General features: G+C 40.8%; 1 protein-coding gene across 1 annotated transcript; it reads right to left on the bottom strand.

Annotated features, from left to right (window-relative positions):
* Positions 1–978: 978 nt before the first annotated feature.
* On the bottom strand, positions 979–22,609 carry pparab (peroxisome proliferator-activated receptor alpha b). Its single transcript, XM_079567955.1, has 7 exons — positions 22,255–22,609; positions 13,041–13,284; positions 10,497–10,660; positions 8,693–8,831; positions 5,992–6,191; positions 4,188–4,641; positions 979–3,857 (listed from the first exon to the last, which is right to left on the bottom strand). The coding sequence occupies exons 2-7, from the start codon at positions 13,252–13,254 to the stop codon at positions 3,613–3,615; spliced, it is 1,416 nt and encodes a 471-aa protein (XP_079424081.1). The 5' UTR covers positions 13,255–13,284; positions 22,255–22,609; the 3' UTR covers positions 979–3,612.
* Positions 22,610–23,164: the final 555 nt, after the last annotated feature.

Below are 23,164 nucleotides of genomic sequence, written 5' to 3'. Positions count from 1 at the left end.
GTTATCATCATGCCTTACCCTCCATCCTGGCGGCCTTTAGGGTGCTCCACCATTTCTGGTAGGTTGTACATTCAGCATAGAATAAACGAAGGTCAAATAAGCACTGCTTTCTTTTTTGTTTTTGCGCAGAACACTTTATATAATGCACGTTTAATCATAGACATTTTTCAAATAATAAAAAAAAAAAAACGTTACTTTTTTCACAGATAAAATAAAATGAAAAGTCCCATCTGAAAGAAAAGAGTAATTCAAGGAAAAGGCCCTTTTTGCATGCTGAGATATATGTTCTTACCTGAGCTTAGACGAGTTGATGCGTACCTGTCTGGTCTTTAATCGATTTTCTAAGCGGATATAAAGGGGAACTATATTGCAAGGCATAATAACACCTTAGGAGCACTTCGATGTCTGTGCAGTAAAGGGAAGATATTGTGGTGCGGATGTCGACGTCGACAAACTATATCAGGATTGTGTAAGAACTCACATAACCATATTTAAATGGAGTAAACGTGGAAGAGCTTAGTCGCTTCTAACTTCACCCCGTTTGACCCCATAGAGGAGAAGAGGAGAGGCTAAATGTTAACAACATCTTTGGTCTTTTTGCGTGACTGAGCGCACGCAAAAAGACCAGACAGGTACGCACTATTTTTCTAAGCTCAGGTAAGAATATATCTCAGTATGGAAAAAAAGTATCTATGTCAGCAAAAATAAACCCATGAATTAAAGCATATTTTGTTATGAAAATATGAAAGAAAACTGACATACTTCCCCTTCCAATAGTCTTTCTCTCTTCAATCAATCAAACTTTATTTATATAGCACTTTTCATACATTCACCATGCAGCGCAAAGTGCTCTTAAAACGTACAACTTTGTGTTATTTTATTTGGTAGGGACGGTGCATGTAAATGAACAAGCCACACCGGATTGAGTGCAGGAGACTGGCGCAGAAGCTGAGACCAAAGTTCATTGGATTTTAAAATCATTTATTTCGAAATCCATTCAATTAAAATTCATTTTAAAATGACTATACATTCATCACACATTAACAGTATCGTTATCAAGCCACAAAACACAAACTGCACATCCAAAGACTCTTGACATGACACTAGGTCACAAAACAAACTCCCGACACATTTTAAATTAAAATATTCAATTCCTATCACTGCTGCCTGGCAAAATATAGGCAATATTTCTGTCGGTTCTGAGAAAGGATAAGTTAATTCATATTGTTATTTGAGCTTTTTGTGAAATAAGGCAGAGCATAGGAAATTAATTTTTAGACAATCAAACAACAATGAGAGAAAAGGACATCAGTACTTTTCTACGTCCTGAGCTAGTTCAACAAAGGAAGACTAGGTTTCCCTGATACATGTTAGAAATTCCCTTGTCAATTCAACACAAAACAGACAATCCTAAGGGTAAGCAGACATTGTACATTTATACTCTTTCCTCTTTTGGGCACTCTTTCCTCTTTCTGTATCCTCGATAAACTGTCATATTCTGTCTGTTGCAATGTGTTGTTGTGAGTCCTTTTAAATTCAAGTTTTCTATAAATATCATTGTTGTTTTATGGCTGGGCACGTGTTAAGGCACAGAGAGTTTTGTGGTTAATTCCCAACAGGCCGAATTCCAATCAAACATTCCCAAGAATCAGCAAATGGGAATGCATTGAAATTGTATTGATACTAACAATTGCTGTAAGAAAGATACAGTTGGAGGCAGCTTAACGGTCAATAATCTACATGTGGCAATGTATGATGGGTTAGTTACACAAATAGCAGCGAATGAGGAGCAATAAAAAAAAGACAGGGTCACATAAAAACAACACAAATATCTACTGCATTTGAATAACTGCATGTCTATTGATTAATACTGCATGTGAGGTGATGGCAAATGAATGAAATTCAAGCAGGCAATAGTGGAGACTTTTTGGAGGGTCTATAGGCATTTTAACCCTACGTTCATAATGCAAAACCTGAGATCATTAATAAAGGAGGCAATTATTAAGTCAGTGCGGATTTGTTGATCGTGAAATTTTGTTTGCTAAAACCAAACCAAACACTGATGACACAGACACGGGGAAAAAAAGAAAACAAAGCCTAAACTCTGCTCATAGCTTGCGGCAGCTACACGTCTAAAATTAACAAAAAGGAATGTCCCAAACAAGATTCAGATGTCTGGATATTACCCCATCCCATGTACTGTATGTACAATAGTGTCATTTCGAATAAACATCAGATGCACACATTATATATACTTCAGTAGAAAAAATATGATCAGACACAATTGTCAGCAAAGAAGATACAGTACAGATCTTCATTAACAATGAAAAAAAAAAAAAATGCATTTAGGAAATTTACAGTCTGGATTATTATTAGTACCTTCTACACAGGGTCAACAATCCATATGGTAATATCTTACACACAGTTCCATTCTCCAATTGATGAAAAGTATTTTCATTTTATGCACATACAAAAACATTTCAGACATGCACCTTCTATCCACTGTCAGTTTCTTAAAACAGGCTGTTCTATCACGGGCAGAGTTTCGCCAGATAGATTCGGTGTGAACTGTTAATTGTTAATCTCATTCCTACTTACATACGTAATTTAGGAACATAGTGTAGGCTTTAAATTGAACTGTGGTGGAACTGAATAACAGTTAAAGAAACGTTATAATGACCGTTTCAATTCAGGTTGTGACATTGAGAAAAGACTAGATCAAGAAAAGATGAGAATGATTGACGATGCATTGACTGTGCCTGTACGTCTATGCCGTCGCTCTCTTAGCCCTTAGCTACCAGGACACTGAACTGATGGAGTGCCAAAGTCTGTGCAAAGTTTTGGTTGAAAAGGCATTACCCAAAGTCCCTCAGGTCACAGGCTGTCAGTGCTTCAGTGCATTGTGGTGCTTTTTACACAGTGACTCTCATATCTCAGTCTTGCTTTCAAGTTCCCTTAAATGCATCATCTGTAACTTGAATTCAAGATTTACAGATCATTTTCTTGTCTTAATTATGAAATATGGTGAGCAAAAAAAGTAACCCATGTACATGAGAAGGATCACAATCAGAGTTTTTTTTACAAAAGATGACTTGAAAACACATAAATTACAAGAACTGGTGATGACACAGTTCGATAATGCTGGAGGATTATAAGTAGCCAATGCGGAAACAGCTGCCTTATTGTTGCTGTGTAATTGTTTCCATTGTTACTCAAGTCACTTGGGTGTTATATTCTGTAAATATATTATGTTGGATGGCTCGTTGACATCTACTTTCACATTACCTGCTGGACTGGTGATGTATCACTAAAACATGAACACCTTGCTCACCTCAATGAATTAAAACATTGCATACATTGGAGATGCAGAGGCTCATTCTGCTGTGTGCCAAGCTGCATGTACATGATTTATCTGCCGATACAGCATCCTCTGGAGTGAGATCTCGTCCAAAACAAGAGTGCTAGCATACACAGTTCTGCGCTAACAGCAGGGCCACCGCTCTGACACTGGCGCATGTTGCTTTTGGGTTCAAGTGGTTCAACCTTAAAGAGAACTTCTCTTCTTCCTCTGTCCCTGATTGATGGAGATGTCTCTGGCTGTCCTCTGCCGTGTCAGTACATGTCTCTGTATATCTCCTGTAGAAGTGGGTGCAGTGAGGTGTCCTCAGTCTTTTTGATTTCTTGGATTAACTGAGCATGCTCCGTTACCAGCTGCCGTAAATCAGCGAGTTTCTGCAGCAGTTTGGGGAACAGGAAACCGTCGTCTGGATGATTAGCCAGCAGATGGAGCTGTAACACCCTCACAATCTTCTCCTGCATGCGTTCAATGTGGCCAACATTCACAAGGCCTGGGCGGTCTAAGCACAAGAGCACAGAGGAGACATGTTGAGTACAAGCTTATGTAACAAACAGCCCTTTGTTTCAAAAAAGCAGAAACCATATCTAGATTGGTCCAAAAAGATTAGTAGGTTTTGCAAATATTTATGTAATATTTGTAATCAGATTGAGAAACAAAATCTCTATTTTCAACTGTTAAGCAACAAGCTAGCAATTACCAGTAGCTCCAACAAGGAGTGGGGAGTGAATGCACAAATAAAAATAAAAATCAATAGTAGCACATTTGACAGTATCGTTTTACATATTATAAAATCTACTTTCAAAACAGTGCTTGTCTTGTGCTTTCTTACCTCCACAACAGATGACGGCAGCCACAAACAGAGCGATGTCGCTGTCGTCGAGCTCCAGAGAGTTGAACTTCATGGCAAACTGGAACTTTGGCTCCATCATTTCGCTGAATGGTCTCCGCAGACTTTTGAGGAACTCTCGGGTAATAAATCCTGAGCCGTAGGCCACGAGCAGCCCGTCCTTGTTCATGGAGGAGGCCAACATGGCAAACATAGCCTCGTACACGCCGTACTTCAATAGAGTCACCTGGTCGTTCAGGTCCAAGTTGGAGAATCCAGGAACTGACTTGGCAAATTCAGTGAGTTCAGTGACGGTTTCCACAGAGGTGCATTGGCAGCAGTGGAAGATCCGCACCTCTGCCTCCCGGTCCCTCAGCATCTCCGCGGAGCCCAACATCTTAGCCACAAAAGTCTGCTCGGCCAGCTGCAATGTCTCCATGTCATGGATTACAAAAGGCTGTTAACAACACAAAGAACACATTATTTTAACCATGAAAAACGATCATTGTTTGTTTAGTGACAACAACAAAATGTGTTATTTATGGATTCCAGTGACATATTTGATCAGCTTTCTACGAGCAATTGTATGGTCGTACCACTCACTGTCTAATAACGACATATATTATATATACGTTATTATATATATTAATAATAGAAATAAAAATGCCGGCTTTGTAGAACTCTATTAAATTACAGTACATTTATAATGAAAATATTACAGAAGATTTATGAACCAAAGACACACTATGACCTCCTTTAACTTAAATGCTGTAAAGTAAGTTCTGAGTCAGCAGCTCTGCTATAACCACAAGGTGTCGACACTGTGTCTGCTTATTGCTACTCTTGTATTTATACAATTACATAACTATGGCAGCTCATTTCAAGAATCAGGCACAACACATCTTCAAAAATATAATTTGATCAAACAAAATCCCAAATCACAGATCATCTCTGCCTCATAGTTGTTATGATCAATGTGGTTATAAAAATGTCCACAATAGCTGAATTACCGAAAGGAAAATTGACCAAAGCCTAATTTGCATATAATCTAAAAATAACAAAATACATGCAAGTATCTAACTTGCATGTTGAGGACAAAGTCAGGACTATTCTGTTGAATCACAAAACAGTGAAGCCAGTTCAGCCTGATGCCAAAACAGCTGTAGATTAGACACGGTTACACAGTTTTACTCAGACGTGGCCAAATCGCTCCATCTGAAAAACAATCTAATGTTTATGTGTCTTGGCTTGTGCAGCCAAACAACCAACCTGAACAATGATGTCAAAATAATAGTGCACATATCTATGAACTAATCATATGATTGATTGAATGCCGTGTCCTCTAAAACAGTGACCCACAGGGGGTTTTACACTATTGTCAAAACTAAAATCCATTGATGTCCAGTGGAAGCACAATAGTTCTGTTTGAACACAACAGTGCCATTTCACACCTACACATAGCTATCTGTGGAATTCAATGTGGCTCGCATTGACAGCCATTTTATGGAAATAAAAAGAATACAAGGGTAAGAGAAGTTTTTGAACGGGAGTGATTTAAATCAGAATTGTTTGATGGTCTTGCAGGCTTGGAAAGAGTGATCACTGCTTAATATGGCCTACTTTACTGAGTCTTTACGCTATTTTGAGCCAGACAGACGTTCCTTTGTTCTGTTCTGTTAGCTACTGACTGAGCAAGTTATTTCTGTAACTAACTGGATAAACATGTTCTGTCAGGAATTGTGGGGTCTCAGTGACATAAGTCATATTTCAACATGCGTAATAAATGAGACTGCAAATTGTGACGTACAGGTGTGCTGGTTTTTCCAGTGAGGATAGTCCGTGCCTTGGCTTTGTTCATGTTGAAGTTCTTCAGATAGGCGTCATATATCTGCCGAGCCAGGCTCTTCTGATCAGCCACCTGAGGATTCTCCACCTCTCTGTCGCCAGTCCCCATCTCTGCCTTTAGTTTCAGCTTCTCCGACTGTGGCATTCGACCAAAACGGATCGCTGCAGAGAAACAAATGAGAGACATTCATGCATCAGGTAAAACATGACAACAATGTGCTGTGTAATACATTTGAAATAACACCATACTCTGACGCCAAGCTACATAAGAGTACTTAAAAAGAAACTCCCATCATGATTCTGCTGCAGCTAGCAGAACTTTACTGAAAGGTGCCAGATGGCAGTGCACATAAAACATACCCACAGTTGCTACACAGACTTGAAGTTCATATCAGGTAACCTACATGTTATGGCAACAAATTGAAGTCATTTTGATCTGAACAACTGTTGTTTTTCCACAAGAGCACTGGTATTTCTCAGACACCTTGATCCCATTTGAGTAATGAGATTAGATGTGAACTGTTTTTCACCCCCTCAGCAGTTTCCTCATGTTGCTTCAAAGCTGCTGCTGAAACTTATAGATGCGCAATATCTACCCTGTAGCCCACGATATAGAGCTATATAAAGAGAAGCTCTCAGCACAGAGCATGGGCCCTGTGAGCGAGATGCCTGCTGGGATAATAGACAACCTGAAGGCCCATTAGATTACTGTTCACAAAGTGGATGGATCATCCAAAGTAAAGCCCTGCAGCAGGCGGCTGGGCAGGAGCCAAGTCTAATTAAGAAGTGATGAAGTGAGTGATGTTAAGCTGCGCGTAAGTCCATTTGGTAAAGCACCAGAGAGAAGGATGAGACTGGATCTGAGGTTGCGGCTGAATGGGCTGAATGTCCTACTGCTGTGCCTACAATAAACTATAAAGCTATTTTGAAATAATTAAATGTAATCAGAGACAGTGAGGAGAAATCAATAGGTGTTCCATGTAAATGTAGAAGCAGGAGCCAAACATAGCACTGCAGTGGTTCTGTTGTCAGTAAGACCACCACCTTAACGGATCCAGTGTCACTAACTTCTCACATTTCTTTCCTGCTGCTCTTTAGTTACATTTGGGCCGATGAAATCTGATACACATGTACCGTAAGAGGAAGTGGAGCTGAGTAAAATACTACTGTGGTGGGGCTTTAGGCAACGGACGGTCATGAAAATACACGTAGCAATGGCAGAATTTTGGTATTTGTTGATGCACAACGAGAAGTCTGAATATTTGTACACATGAACACTGGAGCAGATGTGAGCCCTGTTGTAGTAAAGCATTTGGAATTATGATTAAAGGTTGGTTTGGATCGCTCAGTTTTGTTTATTCTGGAAGACCGGAGTCGTTTCAGACGGACTGACCGTATTTGTTTTTTTTTAATTATTTGTATCATTTATTCACAACAGTCCTAACAAGACACAAAATAATAATACTAATACTACTACTAATAAAAATAATAATCCCCACATCTAACCCACCCGGACCAGAACATTGCATTTCTCTCTGTCTCACTACAGCAGGCAACAACACCCAAGATGAACAGAAAGAGAAAGAGTTACTCTTCAGCTCCTTGACACTTTTTATGTTTTAAAACGGCCAAGGAATGAGTGAAATACGGCTCGCTAAAGATTTAAAAAACGAGAACACCCTAATTATCAAATTGAATATGCACACGTGGTCGTCAAGTGCAAGTAGTGCCTGGAAATTTGCAGGGAGCAGGTTTGAACCAGGACTAAAGCAGGACTAAAGCAAGACTAAAGCAGGTCTAAGCTGGGGCTCAGTGTCAAGTACTGAGCAAAGAGGAGAAGCACAGCATTGGTAACATTGTGTAAAGAATATATTAAGGCATTCGGCTACACTTTATGTTATACTACCTTTATGCATTGCACCAAACTAAATTTAGTACAATGTAATGTGCTCTGTAACAATGTGTAATAACTTGTTGTCATGCACAATAGAATAATGTGTATTAGTACTTTGCAGGTACATAATGAAACAAGGCATAAGACCCTTCGAGCTAGGGCTTAAGGTTAGGGTTAGATTTTGGGTCTTATGTCTTAATACTAACACACCTTATTCCATTGTATTCCATTGTGTTATTCTATCCAACCTATAGGTACAAGTTATTACACATTGTTACACTTCACATTACATTGTATTAAATTTGGTGGGTACATTGTATCAAGGGTAGCGTAAAATAAAGTGTTACCAGGCATTCTTTAATGTTTACAACAACTAACATGCATGAGGCTAGTTTTTAGCATCGACATTGTCTTCCGGATTCACTAAAGTAGTTCATAATGTGATGCAGATGAAACACATCTTTTTTCCCTCAAATGTCTGAATAGGATGTGCTTTCTGCAAAGGGCCACAGTGGATTTCACTTTAAATAAAACACAGGTACAGCCCCTTTAAACAGTACAGTACAATGAGAACAAAAGAACAGGTCAGATATAACCCACGGTTGTGCTGAACAAACATAATACTGAACACCTTGTAATGGTATCAGATTGCTTATTTACGTGTGTTAAAATGAATGTGTACAAGCTCCTGGCACCGGTGAACAAACCCAGTGTAACCTGAACCCCCCCATCACATCAGCTCTGTGCTTGTGGGCCTGCCTGCACGTACCGTTGTGGGACATGCCCACGGACAGGCACTTCTGGAAGCGGCAGTATTGGCACTTGTTGCGGTTCTTCTTTTGAATCTTGCAGCGGCGCTCGCACTTGTCGTACTCCAGCTTCAATCTGATCGTCCTCCGAAAGAACCCCTGGGAGAACAAAGCAAAAAACAAGTTATTAACACTAAACAGTTAGGCTTTGATTTTAATGAAACAATAACTCAGTAAGACAATAACACAAGAAAGGATATTAGTTTTCCATTACCACAGCTAGATGTACAGTATGTTCTTTCCTTTGCAAAGAAATGTGACAGATCTATCACTTGATCACTTATTCAGATATAAATCATAGATAAACAAACTTCTTAGCAGCCCAATGAAAATTCTGCCCTATATACCGTAAGATATGTTAGTGATTAATAACAGATTTTCCTATTCACCTTATTCCGAAAGTTAGCGTGGGCGCCCCTGCACTTGTATTAGTCTACATAAGACTGGTGAAGTCAAGATAAAGTCAGTTCTACACAGACACAAAGGCGTTTTTATGGCAGGCAGAGAAACAGTGCAGTTTTGACTTGTTGGTGCAAATGAACATTGGACATTTTACACAAATGAATCTACTAAACATCAGATGTTAGCGGTGAACATTTTCCCTCGTTCTCCGTTTAAATGAACGGGTTTAGCGCTCTACCGGAAGTGTCAATACAATGGAAGTGCCGATCCGTGGCAAAAAGAGGCAAAAGAGGGCAGAAAAGGGAATTGTAACCTACATGCAATGATAATCATTTACAGCTTACACTTCATCGCTACGACAAAACTCAAGACAATGATACAAACATGGCCATCAGCGACAGCCATGATCTTACAGCATTAACGAATATAGTCGATGTTGGGAGAAGTAAACAACTCGATAAGATAAGAGCTGGACTTTGAACCTGGATTGTCCTTGATTATGAATTACGGCAGATTAGCAGAGTCTGTATATGTTTTACCAAGGAGGCTTTTTTACTTTTAACTATAGTGATATTGCCAGATTTTATAGTTTTACAGCTTGACCATTTCACCTCACAAGACCACAGGTCAAATAACTCAACTCAGCTCACATTCACACTGCATGTGCACGCGTGAATGGCTGTCATTATAAATAACTGTGAGTAGTGACATACTTATATATCATATGAAAGTGTAGCTACAGTATAGTAAAATAGTAACGGATGACCAATTGTGCTGTTTACACCAGTCACGTCACATGTTTGTCCTTGAAAGACTTTTAAAATGGTGCCCTGAGTTACTCGGTCAACAGTTAACGCAAAAATGATTATGTAACCACACTTTGAGGCACATGAGATTCTTTTCCATTCAATCACAAGTCACACTCCCATTGGATTTCTGCTTACATTGTGATAATAAGGTACAGCAATAAAAAGATATCTTGTTTGAACATGAACATTTATTCAATATCACGGCACACACCCATGTAAACAAAATCATTGCACCAAATCACCAAATCAAAATATAAAATCATTTCAGATTTTTTAGAACATGCTGTGAGTGAGTAGTAGCAGAGGCATACATCCTTTTTGTATTGTAATGTCTAACAGTATTGCTCCAGAAACCAGTAACCATGCCTTAGATTAAGTGCTTAACAAGAAAAAGGCTTATATGAATGTAGTGGAGTAGCTTTAGAGTAGGTACCAAAAAACATTGTTATTGTCACATAAACAGTAAGACACTCTTAAATCAATAAAGATTTCACAGATGGGGACTAATCTAGAAGGAAATGAAGCTAATGTGACTGAGAGTAGGGCAGCTCACCTTGCAGCCCTCACAAGCATGGACGCCGTAGTGGTATCCAGAGGCTCGGTCAGCACAAACTCGACACTCCAGGTTCAGTGTGGAGGTGGAAGTGGAGAAGTCGTCTTGGCCCGTAGCCATCCCGAACACCACTGACGAAGGGCTGGAGGCAGGGGTCAGGGCATCTACAGGACAGACAGGGTAACAAATGCCAACTGTAAATGAGTGAAAATCTGGCCTACTGCCTATGGTAGCACAAATACTGTAAACACTCACAAAGTCTAAAGTGGGCAGCGTTGGGCAAGTTACTTTAAAATTGTAATATAATCTATATTAGTGATTACTGCTCTAAAAATGTAATATGTTTGTATTACATATTACTGTTTTAAAAATGTAGCTGCATTACACTACTTTGAGTTGACTTTTGGCAAAACATAAACTGAACATAGTAATATTTCCACGGAGCAAAAGAGATTTCCTTTTCCTTCACTTTCCCTTTTCTCTTGTTTTTTGTTCTGAGGACATTAACTACACACAACTGCAGATCCTATACACCAGTGTCTAACTTGATCTGGCATGCCGCATTTAATTGGGGGAAGCTTGGCATTTTTTTGTTCATGCATTTAAATGAATTGTAATGACTAATATGTTCCCGTATTTTGTGTAAGCAATATGTTATGTTCCATTTGATCTTGGTTTTATCCTAGTGGTGTATAAGCATTGCTAATTACAGCAAAAATTGTAAAAAACTAATTCAACTATTAACATATAACTAAAAGAGCACTTCACCCCCTTTGCCTGTGTAGAACTGATTGGCAATAATAGCTCACCACCACTGAGTGTGTAGTGAATAATTCAATGTAAAGCATATACTACATAAAACCACTGCATTATTGATATTTTTTGACCCATCTTTGAGTGCAGCCACAGCAACCTGTCAGCAGCCGGGGGTGAATTCAGTCCTAGATATCGAGCCAGAGCATTGGTCAGAAACACCTGCCGGAGCCTATTTCCATAAGGTTTTATTTAATGCCGAAATAATTGGACAGCACAGTTTGTCCCATATCGAATTGATCTCAACTCTGACCGTATCCAGACAAAGACAGTCCCTCTAACTCAAATATTGTAAGTATTTATAACAGATACGTGGGGATGTTGTCGGCTCCCAGTCAGACACACATCACTGGAGTTGTATTTCTGATCCTTCTCACAGATGACGGGTCACGAGGTTCATCTTGGTCTACTTTATGAAGGGAACATGCTGGTACCCAAATAGCCGGGATAAAATGGCACCAAACAGTAACCCTGAGTCACATGAGTGGAAAGAGGGTAGCGCCAGGAGTAGGATAAGAAGCATTTGGAAACTCGGTTGGGCTTTTCTCCAGTGTGAAGTATGCCACTGTTCTATTCGCCCCCTCTGCGCAAGCACCCATAAATCCTTGGACCCTCTTCTGTGATGTCATCTCATGTTTTCCATGACGACAGCCCACACCACTTTTACTCCTCTGTCGCTCTTTCTCACTCTTGATTTGTGTTTTGTTTTTGTTTCAAGGTTAGCAAAGTGTTCCTAGCTCTCCCATAGTCTTGTTGCATAATTTTGTAGCAGTGACATAAATATCCTGGACACATGTGTATTCATAAGGAACCGGATGGAATGAGGATGTTTCCGGAGAGGGGCTACACAGTGCCTTGGGAATGTGGGGATTCCTCACTAAATGTGGAATGAACAGATGGGTTTGCGAAAAAAAAAAGAAAAAACCCTTGGGACAATCATTGCATAAGCAGTGTATGGTGTATTGTTTTTTTATACTGCATAACTCTGAAAGGCTCCCTCTGGAGTAAAAGCTAGAGGGAAGCGATTTCAGGAGAAAAACAATGATGGAAGTACAGTGGGTCCTGACCTTAACCATACCTGTGGTCTACGAATAATCCTAATGTTATTCATTAAGTTAATTACTGTTATTTTTTCACAAAATGCCAAGAAGTAAAGTAGAGTAATATTATAGTAATATCATATTACTTCAACTACAGGATCAAGACCATTCTAAACTACTCAGGTCTGCAAGTGATTCGTAACTGTCATATAATTGTGGCCATTTACTGTATTTCAAGCAGTACTAAGTAACTCATGCCCCTAGAGGCCACAAGCGCCACTGCAGGTGTCGTAGCATGTTACGTTTATTTAACATTAATTGTCCGTGAGAGTAAATACTACGCTGATGGAAAAGTCAAAGGGAGAGAGGGATATTGTACATCCAATACAAAATTATCACAATGGAGATAATTTTTTTTCACTCAGACTTAGCTGTAAATACTGTATTAGTGGCGCTAGCCCACAGCTAGCTTTGCCCGTTCGCCTGTTAGCTTCTTCTTCGTGATTCTATTAGTGTGTATTGCGCCTCCGACCCATAGGCAGCTATGTTGCACTTGTGGTTTTCTGGCCAGAGACACCGGGCTAGATAATCATCCCATTAACACTTGTATTACCCCCAGAGGGACTACGGAAAGGATTTATTAAGGTAAACAAGTTACTTAGTACTGCTTTAACCTCCCGTCAAACTTTACCTAGGATAGTAGACCCTTCTGAACCATTGCTGGAGGACTGGTACTCCGGTACATCGAAGGAGCTGAGAGTGTCGTTGTCTATGGACTGGGAGATGTCCTGCAGCTCCTCCATCCCTCCCATTAAGTCCTCGGCAGGACTGCCCAGCCCCGACTCCCCCAAAACTGGCTCCTCCAGAGGAGACGGTGGGCGGTACGAAGTCTCCATGTCGACCATCGTGGGGCTTCAGAGGAGTCACTCATCAGACTGAAGGAGAGGAAAGACAATTCATAGTTCTCATGTGACATCATGCCTATATGAATGAATGAATCATCTTTATTCGGACCATAAACAAAACATAAAAACACAAACTCATACGAACTCAAAATACAACCTGCATGATTAAGGCAGTTGTGAGCTCAGTTTCAGACGTGTAGCTCAATACATTTACAGTTTAGTACAAACAATTTTGTTTTACCTTTTGCACCTTTGAGATTAGGCTCTTAATATTGTTAAGGGGGGCTCAAAATTACATTCAAATAAAAACACTAAACATTATATTCTGCTTCTGCTAAAAATAATAATAACAATAATAACAATAATAACAATAACAATAACAATAACAATAACAATAATAATAATAACAATAATAATAATAATAATAATAATAATAATAATAATAATAATAATAATAATACAACTACTGTCTTTAATGTGTGGTTAAAAAGAAACAAAGGTCAAACTACAGTCTTCAAGATGACCTTTTTTTAAGGGATTGGCATCCTCTAATACAGTAAAGAACACCGGTCTCTACTATTACATAAATTACAAATGCCTGTAGTCCCACACTGAAAAAACAAGCAGGCATTCGAGGCCTGAAAGGATCTACAAGCATAACACAGGCTGCACCACACCTCCGGGACCTCCAATCCTGTTCCCAGTTACTCTGCGATTGTGCATGTCCCAGAGCAGCCCAGTAAGACAGGGGCACTGTGTGGACCCATGAATTTAGGTCACTAGGCTGGCTTACAGGGTGCTGATACGGAACCGACCGTGTGATGTAAGCAGAGAGGACGTAACCTGCTGAATTGCTAAATGCTAACGAAGAGGGACCTACTGTTCAGCGCTACATGAGATTTAATAGTTATCCTGAGCTAATGAAGCTTACAATGCATATTTAAACTTTTGACATCCGTATGTAAACTGGGTCAATCTCCCATAAGCTCTTTCCACCAGGCCTCGCTAATGGCATCAAACCAGGCAGGGGCGCGAGGGGGGCGGACACAAGACTGAAGGGAGGGCAGGTTGAGAGGATTTAAGAAACCAACTCCCCCGCTTTTCGGCACCTCCACACACACGAGCACCTTTAGTTTAAGTTGACCCGCACACTGTGTAAAAACCTGCCTGCTAGGTGACAGTGACAGCAAGCACAACAAATCTCAGAGCAAGTCAATGCAAAACAAATCTCGATTATTTTAACTAAACTATTGGTGAAATGAGGATGAATGAGATGAAGCTTCTTGGACAGTATGCAGATACAGCTATTCCGATAGCCTGGGTGTAAAACAAGTGGTTATGTCACAGAGTTTGCCAAATATCTCTCCTACACACTCCATTTTATACTATCCTGTCGAGTAAACAAAAAGTCATGTGAGCAACAACATACAAAACGAAACCATAATAAAAGCGTTTCATCACAATAATGTGGCAAAGAAAAGTCCAGAAGAGTAAAAACAGAACAGCTATTTCCACAAACCTAAAGGATATGCTGTTCTTTCTCATTTTGAACTTCCCCATCAGCAGCCTGACCGAGATGATCTACAGATCAAACAAAGGCGCAATACAGTATGTCACTGTCATGTTAACATAACACATAACACAGGTATGCATGACTGGTGTGTATATGATATACAAGACTCAAGTCATGTGCCCCCCTGACCCCCAGCCTGACCCTGCTGTTGTCATGCCGTTACTACATTACAACGTAAACACAGAGCTTAGGCCTCAGCTTAAAGCTGAGTGGCCAGGGTGTGGAGAGCAAGGTTTTTTTTAGCTACTTTCATGAGTTGGTCCAAGTGAACAATAAGGACCAGAGCAGTCTCTGTGGTAACGCTGTGTTCATTCACGCACTCCTGCTGAGGAAGAGCAGGTCACACATGTGTGCTCAGATCGGCACAGGCCAAAGGACGAGAGGGGGCAGACTCTTATAAAAGGAGAGCCACAGGGTCGCCATGGCGATGTCAGGCCAATGTTGAAACATTGATCATGGACTAAAATAAGCAACAGCAGGCAACAGGCACAAAACAGCAACCACAACTTACTAGCACTGAGTCCTTCCTTTACAAATCAATATATGCTGATGGTCTACCTCAAAAATAGGTTAACTGTGTATTAGGCTTGTAGCATCAGGGATCAAAGGCTGGATGTGAGTGAGGCATAAATAATCCATACTATCCCATGGATTTCATCACAGTCGCTAGGCTAAGCAGGGTCACCCAGCCCCCCACACTATGCTCATCCACTGAGTCAAGACCCACTTTAGACAGACGGGCCAGCACAGACTGGGTCCTGGAACTGGGCAAGGTAAGAGAACATAAAGACATCCTTCTTCTGAGGCGCCAGGGGAACCATTCCACCACTGAGGATGTTTACACAGCAGCTGGAGATCATGTTCAAATGTGTCTACAAATCACCTATACATGCACAGGAACAAGCAGAGCACAGGCTGGTCTTAAGAAGCACAAGACTTACAAGATTCACGTATATTAATCATTGCTTTCTCAGATGCAAATTATTCGTGTTTAATTATGAATATCCTCGACAAACACTGCTTATGGACAAACCACCTTCAGTATCACTTTCCTCTAAGCAGCAGTGTGTAAGATCCCATTTTCTTCTTTGTCAATTGTTAAACACACTCAGATAAATTCCTCCCAATTTTCTATGCCCAAGATGTGTTTTCCACTGTGCAATGGACATAATGTTAGGGCTCATGGTATACCGTACTATGCCCTCCCCTCCTTCCTCGTGACTTCTATACCAGCATGACTAACTACTGCCTTGCTCAATCAATCATAAAAAGATGTCGACAACAAACAATGTGCTCAACCCAGACAAGCTGGCTGCCTGCCGGGAGCACACAGGTGCACGGACCGGCCCTGCAAGGAGTGGAACAAAACTTAATGAACAAGTAGCACCGCCTTCTAGCTTCTCAACAATACTTAAAAACTGAAGGAACAAGAAGTACTATATAGATTATACAATTCAGCAAAATCTTCTGCCCTACCTTCATCGTTCAAACCATGGATTGAATAGCACGAGTGGCAATCAAGTTTTATCAAACTTGTCGGTGTTTGCAGTTTAGAGTGCTTGAGCGAGCTACGAGTTAATCTGTAACCTGTCCATCAAGTGGTCTGAGAACTGGCCCGGCCTGTAAGAACTTCATAGTGGTCGAGGAGAGGGGACATGGGCTGATGGGGCTGGGCTGTGTCTCTCTGCATTTGTTTGGATAGTTAACCATGAGAGCGGAGCGTGTGCCATGCCCACATTGTAAACACTTGAGTGAACCCCTTATCAGTCCGAGCTGATAGCAGGTCACCAGCCTGCTATCATTACAGAGAGGGACCGAAGTACAGGCCGGCCTGTGTTTGACATTGGACTTTAACAGCCGTCTATAACCACAGCAACCTCCAGGACCTTCAACTACGCCACAGAAATTCAGACAGCTATTTATAGACTATGATCTGTAGAGATACATGCGCTGTACTGAGTGGAACAATCACAAAAATAAAGTAGATACAAAATGGTCCTATGCAATTATCAAACGGTCAAAATATTTACCCAAACATATACAGTAATCCCATATGTCTTTCAGAGTCTAGTTTTGTCACATTTAGATTACTTTTCCTTCGTTTGGTCAAATACTTCATTGATTTATGTAAAACCAAAGCTGCATGTGTGGCTCTGAAGTGTGCTTTCAGGACTAGTGTTGCAAAAACACATAAAAACTCTCCTGGCTTTGGGTGATGAACAGCACCAAAAGTTGCCTTTTAGTAGAAATACACACTGCTACTTAACAAAGGCAAAGTGTTTTATGTAAAATGTAAAATGAGCTGATTTCTGGTTATGTTTTGAGCCATGCATCAATGGAATAATTTTACCACAGACTATAAAGCACCAAAATAGCGTTTATGCTCTTTACTTTTTCTGGAGAAGGTGAGCTTAATATGGCTGGCATCTGAAATGTTTATTGATTTGATTATGACTCTTTGGCTTGTATTGTTAGCAATGGGGATCTAAACCTAAACAGACTTTTTATTGCATGCCCTCACTTTTTGATTGGCTAATTCGCCTGTCTGTCACGACTCACATTTGTTGAGTCACTTGGGGAGATAATACAGGGTTCTGACATGGTATAGTAAAAGAGAGCCGTCTTGGAGCCCAGCTAATGCGTCTGAAGTATGTGGTCTTTTGCCCTACTTGGCACTTGCATGGATGTCAGGCAGTCAAATGCAATATACTGCAACATCAAGTGCAAAATAAAGAACTAGTGGACTCTGGCTCCAGCACTAACAAAATATGTTTTTTTTTATTTCTTTACTGTGGATCTAGCCCTTTCTGATCCATCAGAAAGCAGAGTGACTGTGGAACATGTAGCTTACATTGTTAAGTGACCTAACCCTATGCTCTATGTTGTTTACAGCACATCCATAGATGCTGGAGAGAGTATCTGGGATGTGGGTGTTTTAGTGCTCAGTATTTTCTATAAACATCAATCAATTAGACCTATGGTACATCAAAAGCCATGGGAATTAATGGTTATTTATAACACCAGTGCAGAGGTAAGAAAGTAATGATTATGACAATCATTATGAAATTCCAAATGCATTAATAAAGGTTTAAACCATTTCTCTCACTAGCCTGTACTTCCCGTACATTCCTATTTCATGATATGCATTACTGAGTGATGTTCCATTGACTTCAGATATCCTATACCTCTCTATATTTATATCATGTCTCCATGGCCTGGTTAAATTCTGATTTGTCAGCATTAGTGGGCCCATATTGAGAAATAGCGCAGTGTGTGACCTTGACTCTGGCCCACAGCTCCACAGCAGGCCTCTGTCCCGCTGCGATCACTATGTCCCAGCTGAACTAATGTCTCCTGACCCCGAGTGTCCCGGCTCCTCAGGCTCCTCAGGCTCCCTCAATCAATCTCAATGTCCTTAAGAAACACTCTGTGCCAACTCTGGGGCTCCGTCGGCCAATGGTGCTCATTTCCAATTCAGAGACTATATGCTTTAAGCACCGGGCCCATTTCCAAACTTCTTCTCTCAGAGCACACATAGTCCTCTGGAAAATAAGAAACATTTTAGACTTTTTCAGGCTAGTATCTCCAAGAATATTTTGTTCACCTGACTCAAGTCTTTAAGCACAGGATGGGCTTGAACCGGCATCACTCTGGTTCTCAAAAGCTTAGACCATGGCACGACTGGGGCCACAAAAGGTTCCTCAGATTCTCAAAATAAAGTAAAGTAAGTAAATAGGCAAGTAAATAGGCAAAACATTCACAATATGGATAATTTAACCTAAGGGAAGCCATTTGACAGATGGAGGTAATAAAGTATATTTGAATGATCGAGTCAATTGGGCGAACATCATTACTTTGTTCATCTGTTATGACCGGTCCGGTAATATCATGGCCGTGGGTTTATGGTGATGGTTTATGATTTTAACCACTCATTGCAGTCCCATGTTATATAGCGTATAATGTACACAGAGGAAGGGAATGTTCAAGTGTGTACAGCTGCTACGTCCTGAGAGGCTCTGCCAAAAAACATCCACGGCCAAGCAACACTGGGACAGCATAGAGAGGACTATAGAGTGGGACATGTGGAGTTTGATTGACCCGAGTCTGGACAGTGATAATCCAGAATAGACATTGGACATCTTGATCAAACTGTCGTTCTAACTAAGTATAGTTTTCAAATGTATACCCGATGAGTGCTAGTTATTTAAGGGGGACCACTGAAAACACCTAAACACCTTGCTTAGACCAAAAAGACGCAACCTTTTGACTTCCTTCCATAATGTAGATATAATTGTGATATGCTTGGTTTATCCATTGGTTTTGAAGTGAAAAGAATACCAAAGCCCTTGTCAAATTCATGAATGCTTCGCTTGGTCCATTTCAGCTTACAACGTGTGGACCTGTCTAATCGTTTGCACAGACAATCTCCAGTCCAGAGCTGATTATGGTAAGACTGGCAGCGAGGTCCCAATCCAATTCAGCCCAGTGGGACCTGAACAGAAGGAGGCTCAGAGAAGAGAAGCAGCCTGACCCATGAAGGTCAAACCTGGGTCAGTGAACAAGAAAAAGCCAAAAGAAGCTCAGTTACTGAACGCACACACTATGGTCTGTTTACACAACAAGCAAAAACCTGACTATTGCTTGAGTAATACTTCAATAGCGAATTGCCGGACCGTAGATAAATATACATTGCATAACGGAGACAGAAACAAGTGGATGCTTCCAAAGTCCAATAATTCTTTCTACATACTCCGTTTGATCTTCGAAAGCTTCTCACTATTGTCTTGACAGCAACATGACTGTCTGCACCCACAGCTCTGACACACTGATTTGCATTACGCAAGAAAAGTGCCTTGCCCAGGGACACCATGGTAAGACGCAATACCACAAAAAGATGACCACAAAAAAAAGGTGAATCCTGGCATTGTCATTGTGGACTATGCCACCGCTGTCAGGGAAGAGAAAAAAAAATCATTCCACTACTTATTTGGGATAGCCCGGTCCGTTCAGTGCATCCAAGTAGTCAGCTAACCCCATAACCGCGTAATGTTGCAGAACCTATATCGCACCAACTGCGGCAACCCTAGATCGAGGTGGTGCCTTTAGTTCTTTGGCCAGGCAGTGTATTTTGAAGGTGAAAGTCATCCTCTGAAATGTGCGGGAGTGAAATATGACTTGGACTATTGATGCAAGTGAAGGTTGCTAAACAAAAGTATGACCTAATCCCATTATTATCCATAATTGACATTTACACGCACAAAACAAACTCAACATGTCTCACAAAGAGTTGGAAGTACCTGTACCAACAGCCCTATTGTTCATGGTTAACCGGACAAATGGGTCAGTGGAACGAGTTTGCGCTCTTCCCTGTGTAAACTCGTAACCTTAGCTCAGACTGTTGACAACCTGAAAGACCAGTTTGCAAGATTCTCTTTTCTTATTACTCTTACTCTCAGTCTGTCTTTCTCTGGATGAGAAGCCTCGGGCTCAGGGAAATTTAACCACCCACAAAACCACCGCATGAAATTCAGAATGAAAGGTCAGCAAGGTGTCATCAACAAATAATCAACAGATCATAGATACTGTATGTCGTGTGTGTCGGTACTTCAAAGAGTAGATGCATTCCGTAACTTTTTTATATTTTATAACCCAAGATAACAGGCAGTTGGTTCACTGTGGCAACATCACTTGAGTACAGGAAAAAGATTTATTTTAGTCTTGATTTGGATGTTAGGGTTAGGGTTAGATCTTGAGATCCCTATACTATTTTGAGACACAGACGAAAGATCCCAAGCACACTTAAAGAAACATTGCTTTGGAAGATTTTTGTGTTATTTTGATATGACCGCGCTGAAGAATAATAAGAATAAGAATAATAAGACAAAGACGAAGAAGACATTCACTCCATGGTAGAGACTCATTCATCCTGGCCTATTGTACATGTTTTTAGTTCTAGGAGAAACCACGTCAAGGTGGGAATCGAACCCGGACCTTCTAGCTGTGGAGTACAAGTGTTAACCGCTGTCCTACCCTGTCGTGTTGAGACTCTTTAACTAAAATGTTACGATTCTGAGACCAGTTTGAGAGCATTTTGTATAGCTTTTGCAATAACTTTTGCACAGTGCTGGTTATGTGTTACTATGCAGGTTCTTCCAGATGTTCCTCAAACCAAAACATTCAAATAGTTACTAAACAGGTCTCTCATGGCACAGTGTGTGAAAAGAATCGACTAAATAATGCAGAAAGACGTGTAAAAGCCGCAGACCTTTGAGCAGGGGCTAAATGCCATGCTGATGTGGAGACCAGTTTAAGGGTCACATTCAGAACATTACAAAGCGCTGCATGTGTGTTTGAAGAGACTCAGTCCACAGTACGTTAAATCAATAGCATTACCTCACCATGTGATTTGAACGCGTGTCTGTACAACATACAATAACATATTGATGTTATAGTGACGACTGACAAATGAATGTAACTAAGTGTAACCGTGGCCTCTCTCTACCCATACACCGGTCACATAAGTCAAAGACGCACAGCCAGGAAACAAAAGCTCGTCAAATAATTGTGAAATACTGCATTTGTGTTAGTATAAGTATTTTCACCTACACGTATAATCAGTTACAACGTATCCCGTCTATTAGAGAGACAGCAGACTTTGTGCTCAGACCACTCAACAGCACCTGCCAAGTCACTGCATTGTTTGTTTTAATTAACATGGCTTACTTTCAGCACACTTCTCTCACTGGCTTTGTTTGGTTCTGTATGTGTTGATCAATTCAAGACACAGATTTTAAACCAAAGTGTGACAGCTTTATGGATCATTTCTCTCACCCAGACTTCTTTCAATGTATTGCTAATACAACACCAAGCTACACTGCACAATGTGTTTTGATAACGCAAAAATGACTTCTGCATGGGCTGCAATGACAGTATGAAATCAGTGTCGTATCTCTGATTTCACTGAGCTCCTCGCATGGTACCACAGGTGCTTTGCTGCTATAAATATCTCAAGAATAGTGTCATGGGTTTGTTTGAAGGTAGATTACATCAGAGTAAAAATAAATAAATAAAGACGCACCAATGCTTCAACGTGACCAGCAATAGAAAACATGGCGGGGTAAGTTGCAAATAGAGAATCTTTGCAGAATCTTGCTGGCATAACACCCCCACATCACTCCCCAACATAAGGAGCTGCGCAGGCGTGAAAACTGAGAGGAGAATAGCGAGTTCACACAACAACAATGGTATAGAATAGTGCACGATATGTGAACGTGATTGAGAAGTTCGACTCTCAGAAGAATATCTGGTTTATCCTGTCAAATGCATTAGGCACCGGGGGTGTTAAATTCCTCCACAGGCATGCGCTGAGCTGCAGCAGAAGTCTGTGCAAATACACAACACAAACCCCAATATAAAATAATACGCACCTTGAAGCAAGCAACGCCATCTGAACCCGCCATAGCGAAATGAAACACGTCGCGCGTCGCGAGGGTGCTGGGGTTCGGAGGAAGACGCACCGAGGAAATAGTCCTCCGAGCACCACACGTCCTTGTTTTTTTTTTTTTTTTTTTTTTTCTTTTTTCTTTTACCCACAGCGCTGTGGCTGTCAAAAATCCCCAACCACATCCATCCAGAGCAGGGCCATGGGGGCTAACACCCGCAGGAAGTGACGTAGTGATTGACAGATGGCGTAAGAGGAGGCGCACACCCACTGACACACCTATGGTCTCAGCAAATAGAAAGCGACGAGCCGGGTCAATGGGGAAGGACGCCCCCTAACCAGCAGTGGAGCACGAGACACGGGGCAGATGATGGGGAAGGTGCCGTGCTCCCGGTAAAGGAAAGCGATTATGGCCCAAATGATGTGAGGTTAGTATTGAGTGCGGTATGTCACAGCAGCCTGGGGGTGTGCAGAGCCGGCGTGTGGCGCGTGATGTGCAGGAGGATTTGCCCCCAAAAGAAATGGAGGAACACATTTGCATATGTCCTCAGATGACCCACTACTCAAGCCATTCAAACCATTTAAGCTACTTGCAGAGGTACACACAAATCCTGGCTGTGCGCATTTGGCAGAAATAAAATCTTATTAAGAATATCCTAAAATAAAAATCTGTCCAACCAGATTCATTACTACAATTACTATTATTGCAGTTTTAAAAAGGACAATGCAGGGGATACACTACTTTTTCCGGCAATGAGACTATTAGTTTACTGGTGCAAATTTGAGCTTATTTGTGCCCTAAATATGGCATAGGCTATATTATTCATAAATAGGCCAATCTCAATGTCTGCAGCCAGATATACATTTATACAAATTGTTTGCTATAAAGCATAATG

Source organism: Gobius niger (assembly GCF_951799975.1).
Source record: "Gobius niger genome assembly, chromosome: 12".
Lineage (NCBI taxonomy): Eukaryota > Metazoa > Chordata > Actinopteri > Gobiiformes > Gobiidae > Gobius > Gobius niger.
This window is presented reverse-complemented; position numbering and strand designations above follow the sequence as displayed.